The sequence below is a fragment of the Dipodomys merriami genome, unplaced genomic scaffold, assembly GCF_024711535.1.
Source record: "Dipodomys merriami isolate MVZ:Mamm:240054 unplaced genomic scaffold, mDipMer1.0.p SCAF_20, whole genome shotgun sequence".
Classification (NCBI taxonomy): domain Eukaryota; kingdom Metazoa; phylum Chordata; class Mammalia; order Rodentia; family Heteromyidae; genus Dipodomys; species Dipodomys merriami.
This window is the reverse complement of record NW_027203382.1, coordinates 13,264,487-13,281,154: the sequence shown is the minus strand read 5'-3', so window position 1 is coordinate 13,281,154 and position 16,668 is coordinate 13,264,487. Positions and strand designations below refer to the sequence as shown.

The following is a 16,668-nucleotide window of genomic DNA, read 5'->3' as shown; positions in this document are numbered from 1 at the left end:
TGTTTATGGATTTTTCCCATTTTGTATTTGTGGAGACAATTTGTATTGTCTCATACAATTTTATAATGCTCAGGAAAAAGATCACTTTGAATGCAATATACTTGCTCAAATAATTCAAGGTGGTTTTAAGATCCCATCTTGTTTAGTGCTGTACTGATCATGCATATGACTTTTTGCTTGAAGGAACTTATACAAAAATTACGGTTCTACACGGAAATCTGATTAAGTCTTATTGAAGTTGCAATATGTTAGAGACCTCACGAAGAGTTTCCCGTAATAATGACAAAGTTGTCATTTGGAAATATTTAACATAGGTATCTCATTCTCTTTACCTCCTTTGGAACAAGAGCCAAATACCATATAGTCAAAAGAAATCTTACCTTTTATGATTTTGTTCGCTAGCTTTATTACAGATCTATATTAACCTTTGGTTTGCGTTTTATTCCTAACAAGAAATGTATCTGTAAGTAGTTGTACAAAGGGGTTTCATTATTTCAGTTTGTTAAGTACAATAAATCTTGATATTGGTAACCTTTGAATGAGGCAAATACAGTAAAGTTTTTTCTCTAGTTTGCAGTCTTCACTGGACTGGTGTAGTCCTGTAGGGTGTAGGGTAGCCATTTACTCTGGGAGGCCTCAATCATCTGAGTGTGGGAGTGGGGTGTGGATGTCAGTCCTGTGGCTTTTAATCAGAGCCTAGATGCTGTCCCTGAGCTTTTGTGTTCAAGGCTCCACCACTTTGAGACACAGCTCTATTTCTAGCTTTCTGATGGTTAGTTAGATGTAAGAGTCCCATGGACTTTCCTGCCTGGGCTGGCTTTAAACCGCCATCAGATCTTAGCCTTCCAAGAAGCTAGGAGCCACAGGCACCCAGCTCTACCATTTCTTCTTAAGCAAGCACATTTCTTTTCCCCCTTGAAAGATATTACAATTTTAAAACCTACTCATTGTGAGGATTTCCAGATTCTACATTATCTTGGTTTGAAGGCTTAAGATCTGAAACTGTGAAGTTACTCAATAGGAAGGCAAACACCACTTTGCAGAAATAGCTTCCTACTATTGTTTAAAAGGATTCTTTGAAATGTCTTTCTAACAACCAAAACTGAATGTTATATTATTATTCTGTATTTGTTTACACATTAAATTCTTACGAAATAAATGTCTATTTACTATTGATACTTTTATGCTGAACATGATTGTTTTTTGCTCCAGGTTAACACTCTACTTCTTGAGTAACATGTCTGCTTCCAGCTTCTTCTGGTTAATCACAGACTTTTCTCAGCCTTCTGAGTAGCTAGGATTATAGGCATTAGTCACCTGTGCCTGCCTTTTAATTTTCATTTGGTAGAAAAACTAGTTAAAGTAACTATTTATAAGCAAGGATGCCTGTACAAATATTTTCTTAAATCACTACCACAGACAAAAGAAAACTGAGTATATGATTAGGAAAACCAATTAAGAGTAACAAACTAAGGTAACAGAGAATAGATAATAAACCTGATAATTGGTTTCTTGGATTAAAGTTATCAGAAAATACTAAAACATTTGGAGGTTTCTTGTTGATATTTCCTTCAAGTGGACAATGTCAATGGCTTTGTTTTCATAAGGTTATTTGTTTCTGTGGTAAAAATTTACTTAAAAAGGCTGTAAACACAACCTTAAGATCAACATGCTTTTAAATATGGAAAACGATAGATACATGGAATAATTAAATAAAAGTTCTTAAGTAATTTTCGTCTTTCTGCTTGTATGTAAATTGTAAAATAATAATATTCTTGAAGAACTTTTGTTACAATAAAATGCACAGATAGAGTATTTCATATGACAGATCCAGAGCTTTAATAAGTAACTTGGAAAATATACTTCACTAAGTCTTTCCTGTGGAAGAGGCTCCAAAGACCATCTAAAATCCTATAATGGACTGAATTTTGTCTCAATGTAACAAGTAAGAAATTGAATTTGTAAACCTTGGTAATTGGATGTATTTTACCCAGTATCTCTGTATTTAGAACAGCCTGAAAGTAGAGCAGAAGAGGTTTGCCTTATTCAATTAAATTCACCAGGTTGCATTCCAGATTGAATAATAAAATAGAAACCTTTATTACGTTTTACATATCTTTTAAAATATGAAAAACAAAGGGGCAAAAAGTTTTAAAAATATTTTTTACAGTTGTATATGCTACCATAATGTTCTCTTACATTTTACGATATAAAATACATTATAGAAAAGGTTTATAGCTTTTGCATACATAAAATTATTTAAATAAGGCATTCATTTATTTCTGTGATCTATCAGTGCAATATGCACATACTTAGAAGAAATACTGATTTCCTGAGCAAAATTGCTGTAATTCAAAGTGAGAATGACTCCCATAATGCACCAGTTAAATATAGACTTTAAAAATTACACCTTTACCCTGTTAACACTTTTATCTATATTGGATCTTTGCTTCATGATATTACTATATCCTTCATATTTCCAACTAGGTCATCTTAGAAGTAATCTTTTTAAAAAGAACCACTAAATAGTGGTTCATTTAAAGAATTTTTTATGACATTAAAAAATCAGGTAGAGCCCCCAAAAAAGAATGACTTGAAAAATCAAGTCATCTGGAGATTATTTCCAGATGACATTACAGCCTTCTTTCTAATTCTTATGGCCAGCAGAATATATTTCTTTTTCCTAGAAGAGAGCAAAAATTTTAATGGCCATTCAATAATTCAAAACAACCTTAGTCACATCTACCCAGACTTAAAATTAACAACAACAACAAAAGAACTTGGTCCCAAAATACCAATTTCTTCTTCACTTGCAACTTTAAATGTTTAGATGAACCAAATGCAGTGATTAAGTTTTATAAATTATATTTAGGAAAAAAATACACATGTACAAACTAATGTATAGCTTCCAAGTCAATTCAAATGAGGATTTCAACACAATTAAAGTGTGCTTAAAAATTTCTTGGGTTATACAATATAATTTGCATTTGTTACAAATTTAATGTGTATTCAGTAATATATTTTGAAAACTAAAATTCTAAATCGACTAAATGCTTAATTTCCTTTTTAAAAAAGATTCAACTACAGTTCTGCATATAGAATATTTTGGATTATATTCAACTGATCAAAATATTTAATTAAAAGAGAAAAAACTATTGTTTCATAAAGTATAAATGCTACATTTCCTTCAAAAAGGACACTCTGTAAGACAGATGAACACCCTCTGATTTTAAAAAGAAGTAACCACACAGTTGTGACAAAGTAAAATGAGCCAAAAGGAATCAGACTCTAATCAATTTGTTGTAAAGGAAGTTCTTCAAATGACAGCTAGCCCGATCCACCCCAAAATAATCTTGTCTTTCTACCTTAAGACTTAATTTTTCAGCAGGCTTAATAAATAGAATGTAAACTGGCCAAGTTAACATTGAGCATAAAGATAACACTCCACATTCGAAGATACCCAAGGCACATTAAAACAAATTATTTTAACTGAAAGCTTTACTGAAAGGACTGACTCACTAAAATTCCTTACTAAACACTTTTTTGGTAATTTTCTGAAATTTTCTGATACCTACCAGATATTAAAAGTCATTTCTTTCTCCTGTTCCTTTCCCGGGCTTTCCTCTTGAAAGTATATAAAACCCTAATTACCATAAATATTTATGCACATAATTATAAAAATTGGCAGTTGAGATATAAAAGGACTGATCAAAAGGGAGAAACATTAAATGTTAGGATATAATGCCCAGAAAATGAGATGGCATTATATATCTTAAGGTATACTTTATTATACAAAAACAGGCAATCCAGACTCATCAAATCTCATTTTGAATCACTTTAGCTATATTTTAAAAACACACATTTAAAAAAAGAGGGAACGGTATACAAATTCTTATTTAGCCAGACTGTGGCTGATCCACAGAACTCCGAAACATTCATTCTATCTTTACACCTCTTGTCTCTATTCCTCAGTTTAATACTGTTAATTAGGGGGAAAAAATGTTAATATTTCCTGCCAGACACCAGAGGCAGAAACCCCATTAACTTGTGCTTTCAAGAGAAAGTAAAGATAAATTTACACAGCTTTATGTAATGACCGCCTAGGAATCTGATTGGACCATCTATACTCTTATTTTTCATTTTAAAGTGGTTATAAACTTACATAAACTAATATAAGGCATTAAATATAATTAAGGCATTATCACAGTATGTAAGAATGCTAATTTGTGTATGTATGTCACTTTTCATCAAGGAACCAACAAAGGACTTTGAAATACCAGAGACAAGTATCATTTTAAAACAGAAACAGGTGAGGTTAAAAAGTCTGTCTTAAAGCATTTTTTAAGATCTTACCTATTCCAGTGTTCTTATCACCAAATGGCAACTGCCAACCACAGCACATTATTTTGGGGCCTTCAAAATATTTAATCAATGTCCTAGTCTCTTGTTACATAAATTACACATTATGTTTCCATTTGTTTCTATTTATGATTTCATAGTACATGTGCTACAGAAGTATGTTTTTAAAATTTCAAATATGAGTTTTTACTTGCTATCAAATAATTTTAGAATCATAGTTTTGGCAACTAAATTTTTTGGTGGGTCACAGTAGATAATTTTCTTTAGCTGCAGACATCAGAGACTATCACTGTATTTCATAAATTTAACACAAACTTCATCCAAAATAATGACTTAAAAGATAAAATTTAAACATAAGTAGTCTTGAGTAATGAAATTGATACAATATTCCAAGAATTTCCTAAACACATTTAAATTCATATTTTAAGTTCTTATTAACAGATGGACTGCCTGCTCACTAAAAGCAATTTCAACTGTAGCGATTTGATAACACAGTCCTTTTAAATGGCTCAAAAGTTTTAGGAAGGTAAGAAAAGCACCTCAATCTCCCCAAATTCTGCATCTGAAGTGGTTACTGGATATAACTGATTCAACACATTCCAGATGTATGTGATCATTAACACAGTGATTGTGAGCTAAGTGCTATGTTTTGTGTTGAGCAACAGGCAACTGAGAATCTTGGCTATACAGTTTATGGTCGTCTTGTTGGTCAATATGTACTCCTTTGGTTGGAACAATTACATTTTCCATTTCCCTATCCTGTGATGGAGGTGTGACTGCAGAATGCAAATGTGAAGAAGAGTCCACCGTTGAATGATGACTAACATCTACTTTAGCTAAAATTTCATAGTACAGCAAATAAAATACTGGTGTTATAATACCAACTATCAACATTATCACTACAGCTGTCCACCAACCTATTCCCCAGTCTGCTCCATAGTAAGGATCCTTGCGTTGTGTGGTTTTGTTATCGCGTTCAAAACGGACTTGTTGTGCTGTCAAAGCAGATACTACCTCATTAAGGTTCTCTTTCTTGGTGTCTGTACACTTCACTATTTGTTCTATGTCTCGGTCTACTTCTTTTAAAAAGCTACCAGCTGAGTCACTGGAAGAGAGAGAATCAGCTGGCAAAATTTCCTGTGGTTCAGGAGCATATTGAACATAAGGACGGGAAGCCTGTCTTCCTTTTGGAGTATACAATGTTTCAGTCAATGAACTAAACTTCTTAACTGGAATTTTGATAGACCTAAGGGCAAAGAAATCTTGATCACTGATGAGATTGTTTACTCTCTTTATATCTGCTACCTGTAAAAAAAGGAAAAACAGCAATCAACTGAATTGTAAGGCAAACAGGAGTCAACAACTGTCATTCATCTACTTAACTTTTTAAGAAGAGACTGGGGACAGGGAGAAAATGAACTGGATAGGGGATACCAAACAAGCTTAATTCTTGGCAATGTTAAGTTACCATATCCAGAGATTTTAATTTTCCTTGTAGATAAGAATTTTAAAATACTTTTGCCCTACCAATCTCAGGAAATCAACTACTTAAAAACTACTGAAGTATATTCTAGTATATTTTTCTACTTATCTATGGACACCATACATAAATACCACAGTTCTGATGTGAAGAATTAGAGGTATTTATATTTATTCCAATTTGGCAATTGGAGCATAGACAAGTGTTCACTTACCCAATTAAAAGTATGTATTATGTCAAAACTAAGATGCCATCAACTCTAAGATGAACTATTATTTTACCTATGTCTAAAGGGAAAATATACCAAGATCAATGAAGATGTCATCATTGTATTTTCAAAGATGTTAAAAGGTGTGTGAAAACATATATCTTGGAATAAAATATGCCAACTTTCCTCTTCTCACTCATCTTCAAAACTGCTTTTTTCCTAAACCCCTCCATGTAAAAGCTTTATCCAACTACCTCCAAGACCGGCCATCTGCTTTCCCTATATGTATTTTACAATCCTCCACTGATTATTTTGTGATGAGAAAGAGAGGAATGCCTCTCAGATTAGCAATTGGTATACTGTACTATCTCACTGCCTTTAAGTTATTGGCCCCATCTGTCATTCCAATTCATGCTTTAATCAATCTATGCTTGAATCATGTATCACCCAAATGACAGCTGAGAGGTAAAGTGAGTCTAGAATGGAATTTAAGATTTCTAGTTTGGTCAAATCCCTGAATGAGATGCTGCTAACTACATTACAGAACACTAGAGACTAAGAAAGGATACAATTACATTGGCTTTGAGGTGCTTGAGACATACAAGTAAAAGATGTTCAGTAAACAGTAGAATAGATACATCTGAAACTCAGAATGCTCTCACAATTGGATGGATTCTCTAGAAGAAAGGATGGGAGAAAAACATGCATGGAAAGATCCCTAAGAAATGCTAAAATCTGAGAGTTATGTTGAGTAAGAGAAATACACAGGAGAGTAAAAAAAGAAGTGGACAGGAAGGCAGTATCCTTTGGTGATTAAAAGCATGGATATCTGGGTTTAAAGCATGACTCTTGCAGGGAGGTGGGAAGGAAGTATGTCAGTAATACTACTACTTTATAGGGTTGATGTAAATATTGATGTAAATGTTATGAAGAACATAAGAAGCAGTGACCTATAGTATATGTCAGCTGTTACTAAATATTAGTAGAAAAATAAAAAACCTGCAGCATCAGACCATTTTTAGGAAGGAATAGAGGACAGTATACTCAGTGCTGCGAGGATGTAGAGTCACGTTGGAAAGATGTACAGAGCAGTAGGGGAAGAAAGCAGAAGAATAAGTGGATGAGACAGTAAAGATAGGGTGCTCTGTCATGTTAGGGACTGCGTTGTTTTAAAGTAAATGAAGATTCATTAACAAAACACCAGTAAAATGCTCTTTTACTTGTTATTACACTCTAACTAGTAACTGCTTAAGACTCTAGCATCTATCTGGGTTCATCTGAGTATATGTAATAATGTTTTGTTATGCAAACCTGCCTTGATTACATTTAGGATTTCAATCCTGAAATATGTATTCCTCTCATTACTGCTTTATAAATGGTCTGTTTTAAATAAATAATTCTTAAGACAATCATGAAAGATAACACTACTTACTGTAATCTTAAAATTAAAAATCCTTTGATAAGCTTAGTATTTCTTTGATAGTGAAGCTCCCATCATAAGTAGCATTATTTATCTTAATTTGCTAATTCACTGCAATCAACTTTCCCAAATGCCATCTATCCTCTAATGTTAAATTAACCAGCTTTCATCTTTCTTCCTTTTATTGTATTCATCCAGTACTGAGAACTGCAACTCGCAAGCAGTTTAACACTTGAGCTGCACTCAGCCCTTTTGTTTTTGTTTTGTTTTTGAAATACAATCTAGTCTTTTGCATGGACTAGCCTAATACTTGATTGAGATCCTCCAGTATGCACCTCCTGAGTAGCTGGGATTACATGTATGTACCATGTGGCTAAACATTCTTCCTTTCAAATAATAAATCACATTAATACATCCTGTGATTTTTTTTCACAAAATATACTTTCTATTGCTATCTTCTCCATTCTTACCAGTTATTTTACTCCAAATCTTGATTATCTTTATTTGAATTATTCCAATAATCTCTCTTACTCATTACTGAAATACCTAACGAAACACCTATTATTCATTCTCTCTCCTCAAAATCTACACACCACTGTCAAATGCCAAAACACTCTTATTTTGCCTCATTGGAAACACAATCTATATTCAATTCTTGAGTGGCATTTCAAATTTTCCTAAGAGGAATTTTCTGGTTCTTTTTTTCTTTTCTCTCTTTTTTTGTTTTGATCTTTGGGCTTAAAGTTAGGCCTGGGACACTATTCCTGGGCTTTTGTGTTCAAGGCTAGCACTCTACCACCGCCACAGCTCCACTTTCGGCTTTTTTTGTTTGGTTGGTTTTTTTGATGGTTAACTGAAGGTAAGAGACTGATGGATTTTTCTGCTCAGGCTGGCTTTGAACCACGCCTGATCCTTTGATCTCAGTGTCCTGATTACAGAACTGATGGCCTGAGCCACCAGCACCCAACTTTCCAGGCTCATTTAAGGAAAACTAAAGACATTCTCCAATAAAGCTACTGCACCACTTTTCTCTCAGATCTACATCCATTTTAATGTTGGCTTTCTAACCTTCTAAGATACATTCAGACACTTATTTCTCTACGAAACACTTACTTACAGGTATATTTACCCTAAAAAATGAAATCAGATATTTTCTGATTTAATGACAAGAATAGTGTTACCATATATGAACAAGTTAGGGAAGAAAAACAAGTACTAGCCCTTCATCATCAAAAAATGCATTTCAAATATTGAAACATTAAAATATCTTTAGTTCATTAAATTTTCAAATCAAAGTTTGCAATACATTTGTTTTGATAAGTTATACAAACATACACATGCAGACATTTATAAACGTATGTGTTCCTATTGCAGAGTAATATGACAAGCAGTAAACCATTTGTCAGGTATAAAAGCATTTTACATTATAAAAAATTCTGAGGATAAAAATATTAAAAGGTGAGTACTGATTTCAGAATATTAAAATTCTCATATATATCTATGTGTGCATTATAAAGAGTTCAGGTAGAAAATCCTGATGGTATTTAGAATTTATACTTAAAAGAATATTCTAATAGTCTTATTTTTAAAATGTCAATATTGACAATATTCTAGGAAATATCTCCTTTGTAACTATTATAAGTCATTAGAAGAATTTAAGAAGTTCATTTAAAAAATGAACAACAGGTGGATATATGTATAATTTCAGAACATCCTATGTAGGCCAGCTGTGGTGGCTCACACCTATAATACCAGCTGTACAGTAGGGAGAGATAGGGAGGATCACAGTTCAAGTGGCTAGCTCAGGCAAAAAGTTAGCAAGACTTCATCTCAATAACATAGGTATGTACAGTTTCTGCTACACAGCAGGCAAAAATATAAAAATCATGGTCTGAAGATGACCCCGGGAAAAAATCTTGAAACCTATCTGGAAAATAAGTAAAGCTGGTGGCTCAAGTGGTACATTCCTACGTAAGTGTGAGGGCTTGATTTCAAACTCCAGAACAAGATGGTTAAAAATAAAAAGGAGGTAAATATAGAAGATAAGCCCCAGATTTTATTGGATTGTAATATGAGAACAATGTTTAAAAATGAGACTCCTAACTACTTATCATAGCAATGTGTTTACATATTCTGAGGACCAAAGATGAACACATATAAAATAGGTCAAACAGACTTTAGGATCTACTGAAATCAAAACATTCTTTCCACTTTATTTAGCAATCCTGTTTGCCAGAATCTTCCTACAATGATAAGGTAGCACCATCTAAAATATACTTTTGAAACAACATAAAACACCAAGAAAACCTTGACTACTCATGAGTATAGAAATGGCTTAATAATATTGTTATATCCATAATATAAACATTATACAGCTATTTGAAGTAATGAGCTAGACCTAAAAGGTTATGAAGGATGATCTTGATAAACTATGGAAGTTCTAAGAGTAATATAAGTAGTATATTCCAATTTTAAAAAGACAAAAGCTACCAAATAAATGTACAGGAATAAATACATTAAAGTGATAAAATAATAGATTTAGAAATAAATCAGTAAAAAGTCATTTAAAAAAGTAAAAACTTAATATCCATCAATGTGACATATATCTATGCAGAGGAAAAAAAGTAAAGAAAAGATTTATTTCAATTTGGGTTTGGTTAATAATTTATTATGCACTACCTTATGTAAAATTAAAACTTACCTTCTGAGATGGTGAATTAATCAAAGTATATTATATGTACGCCTAAATTATCATATGAAACCCCTTTGTAGAAATATACATGGAAAAATAACCACTTACTGTGCAACAGTACTGAAGGGCTATGGCATTTAAAGTGTCTCCTTCCTGTATATCTTTTGTTAACACAATAATGTCATCAAGTCTATCTCTTGATGTACTTCTTCGAACTTTCTCTTTTCCTCTGGATCGAAGCTCATACACTTCAGCATCCTCGTCTAGCATATCACTGTCTATGCAATTTCCAAAAGCATGTACTTGAGCACTTGACTGAACTGCTGGGAGAGAAATACGATTCTGATGTCTTCCTGCCATGTTAAAATCTAGAGGGGAAAAAAAAAAAACAACTTTGAAATCTATCTCCTCCATTGATTTACATGTTTCGTACATTCTGAAACACTAGGACAAAATCCTTTTTTCAAAAAATAATGATTTATTTAAAAACTTAGGTTCAAGTTTTTTAACTATGTAAGTACAACAAATGTATCTGGCAGTGACATGGAAGAAAAAGACAGTCTGATGGGCCTGACAGTTTAATTACACTGTGGAATTAAATTGCTACATTTTCATAGATCAAAAAATTAAATTCTGACTATAAATGTGTATGAAGTAAATTGGGGAAATAAATGTGTTTTGTCTTGAAATTTTATGACTACAACTTAGAATTCTGATGAAATCAAAGTATGTATATACTTTCTTGAATTCACAACTTTCTGGCTTGTTCAGTATCTTGTTTTTACATGACACTGACATGTCTTTGTATAATTTACTGTCTGGTTCATGTTAACTTCAGAATTTATATTTTCTACACTGGGTTGATCCTAAGTTTGCTCTTAACCATGGATTTTTATTCCCCAGGAAGCTTTACATCTAAGTTAAAGTTCCCAGAAAATTCAATTTGTGATTCATGAAGACTGAACAAATTTTTGGTGACTTTTGGTTCTAACTTCTAACTTAGTCCCAAACTCACTTTTAGCTCACCTTCCTCAAATTCATCTATTCTTACCAAACACAAACACAAGAACTTCAAAAGAAAACTAATGCCACATTCATTTTTTACTTCATATTCATTATCCAATTAAGAAAAGATGGGCTGCTTTCAGTTATTTGGAGAGATGTAAAAGACATGCTGGAGATAAAATGCTTCAAACTTCAACTGCATTTTTGAATAACAACTCATTTGTACAACTACTTAAAGATAACTTTAAAAATTAAAAAAAAACCTTCAAACTCCAACATGGCTCAGATAAGAAAAGATAGAAGCTAAGGATCATACTAATATTCCTGAATAAAAACTGCAATACCCTTTGGTAAAGTATTTAACAGTGAAAGAAGGATGAGGGGTGAAAGGTTCATGACTATGGCAGTGAATTCCTCTAAGACAGCAAAAAGTAGTGCCCCTAGATAAGTGAGCTATGTGGGTGAAGATAATAAAAGTTGCTGCAAACATAGAAAACGAGTGTGCATAAGAGCAGAAACCACGGAAGTATTATGTCATTGAAGCCAAAGACACAAATGATGTCTAGAAGGACTCAGTTCTGTTATGAATACTATGGATATAGGCCCTTTTTCATATAGTAGTATAGATAAGTACCAGGTAAAAAAGGGCCTGTATAATAGAATCATACCCAGAAAAGCAAGTTTCTGGCCCTGCTCTATGGCAGTTATATATATACAGTTTTATATATATATATATATATACATATATATACAGTTATATATAACTAATATATATACAGTTAATATAACTAATAGTTATATACGAAGTATACAAAGTGTTTTCTGAGGTTCTCCATTATTTATTATAGAAACTAACATTCTAACTTAACCAAATTCAAGAAAGCCACCAACATTCCCCATCTCAAAAGCAGTTTTGAAGTTATGAGTACATTTACTCTACTTACATATATTTAACTAAGTGCTTTTATTCTATGTCTTTAAGCAGTATCTGTTGAACCCTGTGAATTAACCCATAGGCTAATAAGTGCTATACATATGCCCATTTTCTAGGTAGAATATTCATTGTTTCATATTCTTAAAAGAAAGCCAGAATAAAAAAAAAGGTGGAGAACCAATTAATACATAGCAATTCACAAGGGGCTATATATACTGTCCTAGTCACACGGTCCTCTTTAGACTTTTCCCCTCTGATATTCTTGGAACGTCAAAACTACCGCAGTATCGCAACCTGAAATTCCTTGAGAAATACCCAAATAGCACTTACATGTATAGGAACCGTTCTCAATAATATGGCGAAAAGACCTGTCCTGTTTCACTCTATCCAATAGGATACTCTCCTTTGTAAAGAAACGACAGCAGCTGAGTGCCACAAACAGTCAAGAATTGGCTGTTCGCTATCCAAGTGAAAATTCAGACTTCGAGCCAGGCAGACAATCACCTGCGTAAACTACTAGAGATCACAGGAGTCCGTAGCATGCCGGTCATCTGGCTGGATTCCCTCCCCGACTCTGTGAATTTAGAACAGGAAAAGGACCAGACCCTTTCTAGAAAACTTTCTTTTTTTTTTAAACTAGTTGCCAGAAGCCCGAACAGATTTTTGGGTGATAAGGAATCCTAAGTGGCCAGAAAGTTTAAATACCACTTGGGTGCGTTGTTGAAAGCTTGCTTCAGCTCTGGCTGTAAAAGAAATGGTGTCCCGAGTACCTTCGGACTGTCTTGATGACTGCGGCGGGCTGCTGGCCTTGACCTTCAGCCAGCAAGGCGTGGATGAGGACAGTCTCAGGGCTTGGCCAGCTCAGCCCTGGGGACAGTCTCAGGGCTTGGCCAGCTCAGCCCTGGGGACAGTCTCAGAGCAAGGCCAGCTCAGCCCTGGGGACAGTCTCAGAGCAAGGCCAGCTCAGCCCTGGGGACAGTCTCAGAGCAAGGCCAGCTCAGCCCTGGGGACAGGACCAGCGGGACCGGGTCCGGAGGGACCCACTGATTCTGCTTTCAGAAACTCAACTTCCCTCCGGGTCCATCCCACGTACCCAGGCTTCCTTTTCTTTCCCTTTATCAACTCCAGCAAGGAAAAGAGAAACTCCCTGTCCAGATGCGCGTCGGCGATGCTGGGAAGCCAGCCCCGGGCTGCGGGGGCACGGACGGGTGGGAGCGGCGGGAGGTTGGGGATGGGGGGGGCGTGCCGTGTCGGGGACGCGAACACGCGAGACGCGGGCCGGCGAGGACCGGCGACGCCGGGCGCAGGGTGGGCAGCGGGAGGACGGGAGCCGCGCGGCAACCGCGCAGGTGGGAGGAGCCCCTCCCCGGGTCGGGCCCGGCGGGACAGCTACCCCAGGTCCCTCGCGTCGGGACGTGGAATCCCCCCACCCCCCACCCCCGGCGGCCCGGGGTCCCAGCGCCGACCCCGCCAGGTCTCACCTGCGGTGCAGCCCGGCCCTCTCGCCGGGTCTGCGGCCACCCCCACCCTCCCCACCTCCCGCCGCCATCTTTACCAGATCCGTTAGCAGGGGGCGCGCGGCAAAGACATGGATACCAGGTTCGAGGCCGCCGCTGCTGTCCGGGACAAATTCATGGCTGAGCCCCAGCGTCCGGCTGTCCTGGTCCACCACGGGGGTGGCCACGACCGCCAACGTCCCCAGCTTCCGGGGTGTGCGCCGACGCCACGTCCGCAAACCTGCGGTGCGTCATCGCGTCGAGTGGGCGGAGGCGGGAGCGGGCGGAGGAGGGAGGAGGAGGGCGGGGGCGCGAGAGCGAGTCCTGGACCCCAAGCGTCCAACCACGCCCAGCACGCCTGCGCCGTGACTCCGAGCCACGCCGGAGGGCGTGGTCTGATGCCCCGTCCCGGGAAGACTCCTCCCCTTTGGCGCCGCAGATCAGGAGCCACCTGCAGGGTGCGCCTCTGCCCCATGTTCACTGGGCAAAGACTTGTCCCTCCCTGTGGAGGGAGAGAGCTGGGGCTGCGGAGCTGAAGAGCTACTGTGCATTTCTTCTTGCCCTGCCTATGGGGAAGAACACTGAAACAGTACAGCCTTGACATCCCCATTCTAGAAAATTGCACTGTGCTTATTGTTCTTTAGAAGCAAAAGTACTGCGGTGTGAGTGGGGGGGTCAGCCCTTGTGTTTCTAGGTGAGGAGACTGAACCATCGGCAGCCCAGCCTGGGATGTGTTCACTCCAGCTTCCTTCTCAGGCTTTGTAAAGCAGCCGGCGAGGTTCTCTGTAACTTACCAGTTAACTTTCTTTCCTTCCACAGTTAACTGAAAGTCAAAGGGTTGGATTCTAAGAAATTAATCTGTGAGATAAGTTCGTGTCTTCCTGTGATGTTTCTCACATGTTCGCCAAACGAATGCAAACTGAATGAGTGTAAAGGAATGTACAGCTTTTTGATGATGGTCACCCAGTCTGGGTGACCTTGGACAGACATGCTAACTCATTACAATATCCATTTTGGTTTCATCCAGGCGTGAAGCTGGGTGCCAACCACTTCTTTTCATAGTGTCTGCATTTTTGTATCTCATGAACTCTCGGAAACATTGTTCTAATTTTTTTTTCTCCAAGGGGCATGTTTATGGCTTTCTGAGAAGTGCCTCGGCAAAGTTTAGGAATTCTACATTGCAATATTTGTCTTTTACTTGAGAAACTAGGCACTGATGGTCACAATGCTACCAAAAAAAAAAAAAAAAGCTACAGAAAGAAAGAAAAAACTTGGAGCTGTTGTGTGCGCTGTTGCCCTTCTGACACCCCTGTCTGACACCATTTATCACTGAGACATTTTCTCATCAGTAGACAAAAGATACATTCCCTATTTAATGTGTAGGACTTCAGCTGCCAGCCCTCATGAATGTTAATGGGAGTACAACCTTCTTTCTGCATATAGGTTACTTTTCTTATTTTAATGTCAATAGGCAGTGGAATATTTGGAAGAGTGATAGAATTCCAAGCACTTCTGCAGGACTGCTTCGTGTGTGCTTCGTATAAACACTTTCTTGATAATCCTTGTATGCTGTTAAATTGTTATTTGTATTTAACAAAAATGCACTAATTGCATTTTTCACAGAAAAGACATAATAATTGTATTTTATTATTAGACTATACAAAAGAAGCAGCTAGCCATGAATCTTGGCTAAATTCCAAAACACTGACCAATAGGAACGATTATTTTGTCTGAGAAAAAAGATATCCACATTGCTCAGCAAAGCCAAAAGGAGTTTTAGTTTTGTTTAAAGACAGTTTTCAATAATAGGCCAGAGATGAAAGAATATTGTGTTTCTAGAAATATACATTTTTATTACTACTGTTTAGGTTTTTATCTATTTGCTGCTGCAGGGTAAATACGTTGTAAAAAAAAAAGACTATATACTGATGCAATCTATGAGAATGTCATTTGTCAATATTCATTAAAATTAGAAATGCAATAGACTGAACTGTAACATTGCCGAACAATTTCCTTAGGTTCACTTAGCAATATGTTTGAATAAGGTTTAACAGATGTTCAAGAATGTTTTCTACAGTAATAGCTAAAGGATAACATTTAAAGTGTTCATCAGTAGTTAGCTGGGTATTTCTGTACATGAAACAATGAAATTTATACTTTGGAACAAAAGAGTGAGCCAATCTGTTTTCTGACTTTTTCCCCATTCATTTGTCTAAGAAATTTTAGTTGAAGGAAGAAGAGTGCATTCAAGACATTTGTTCAGGTCCAGCACTTAAAAAGACAAGATCTCCTTCTCATGGGGCTTGCATGACTATTAAGTATATAGAAAGGTCTTTAAAGTACATTTAAGGTAAAACAAGCAATTGCCATACAGAAGATACCATTTTTCCTTTGGAATAAAATTTAAAATGTATATCTCTCTCCCATACCACCTATACTGTCACACATTCATATGGCTATACAGGGAGAGGGAGTTGCACTTGAATTTTTTTCTGGAAAGTTGCTAAAAAGATTTTTTTAAAATCAGTCTGCAAAGCATTTGATGTGGCAAGAGATTTAGGCAAGAGATTTTCCCTTTTCTCAGACTTATCTATGTAGACTAAATTTTTATCATTGTGTGCTTTTATTATCATTAAAATGTTAAGAGAGAAAACATTTCAATTTTCAGTGACTGGAGTTATTTTTTCCAGAGCTACCCTATAGTTTGCCTATATATCTCTTAATCATTCCTGAGTTTTTTGTAATTTTGTGTTCAAGTGATGAATACTTCGAGAAAAGGACTATCTCAGATCTCTTAGAAATTTTTTTAAAAAGACAAAGGGTAAAAAAGTTACACTTTACATTGTCTTGATTTCCTTTGTCTGATACCTTCTACCTCAACTCCTTTCAATCTCCTCTAAGCCTTTTTTTTTTCTAATTCTACTTTCCAGAAGCAAAACTGGAAAATACTATTATAAACTAATGAACTATTTACAGTAATCTCAAGTTAATTTAAAATTGGATTATGGGGCAAATGTTAAAAAAAAGAAAAGAAAACCTCCTTTTGCCTCTGATTTTCAAGTAATCTATATATA

General features: G+C 36.2%; 1 protein-coding gene across 3 annotated transcripts; it reads right to left on the bottom strand.

The window, feature by feature from the left end:
* Positions 1-2,076: 2,076 nt before the first annotated feature.
* Lysmd3 (LysM domain containing 3) lies at positions 2,077-13,794 on the bottom strand. 3 transcript variants are annotated; one of them, XM_070031105.1, is made up of 4 exons: positions 13,654-13,794; positions 12,429-12,672; positions 10,268-10,527; positions 2,077-5,664 (listed from the first exon to the last, which is right to left on the bottom strand). In XM_070031105.1, the coding sequence occupies exons 3-4, from the start codon at positions 10,517-10,519 to the stop codon at positions 5,002-5,004; spliced, it is 915 nt and encodes a 304-aa protein (XP_069887206.1). In that variant the 5' UTR covers positions 10,520-10,527; positions 12,429-12,672; positions 13,654-13,794; the 3' UTR covers positions 2,077-5,001. The 3 variants fall into 3 exon arrangements, with proteins under 3 accessions (XP_069887206.1, XP_069887205.1, XP_069887207.1); XM_070031104.1 differs by lacking the exon at positions 12,429-12,672; XM_070031106.1 differs by lacking the exon at positions 12,429-12,672 and having other exon boundaries at positions 13,695-13,794.
* Between the last annotated feature and the right edge of the window lie 2,874 nt (positions 13,795-16,668).

Coding starts and splice junctions, on each gene's coding strand:
- Lysmd3 (XM_070031105.1), bottom strand. CDS start 10,519: ATGGCAGGAAGACATCAGAATCGTATTTCTCTCCCAGCAGTTCAGTCA. Junction 5,665..10,267: donor CCCTTCAGTACTGTTGCACA/GTAAGTGGTTAT, acceptor CTTTTTTTACAG/GTAGCAGATATAAAGAGAGT.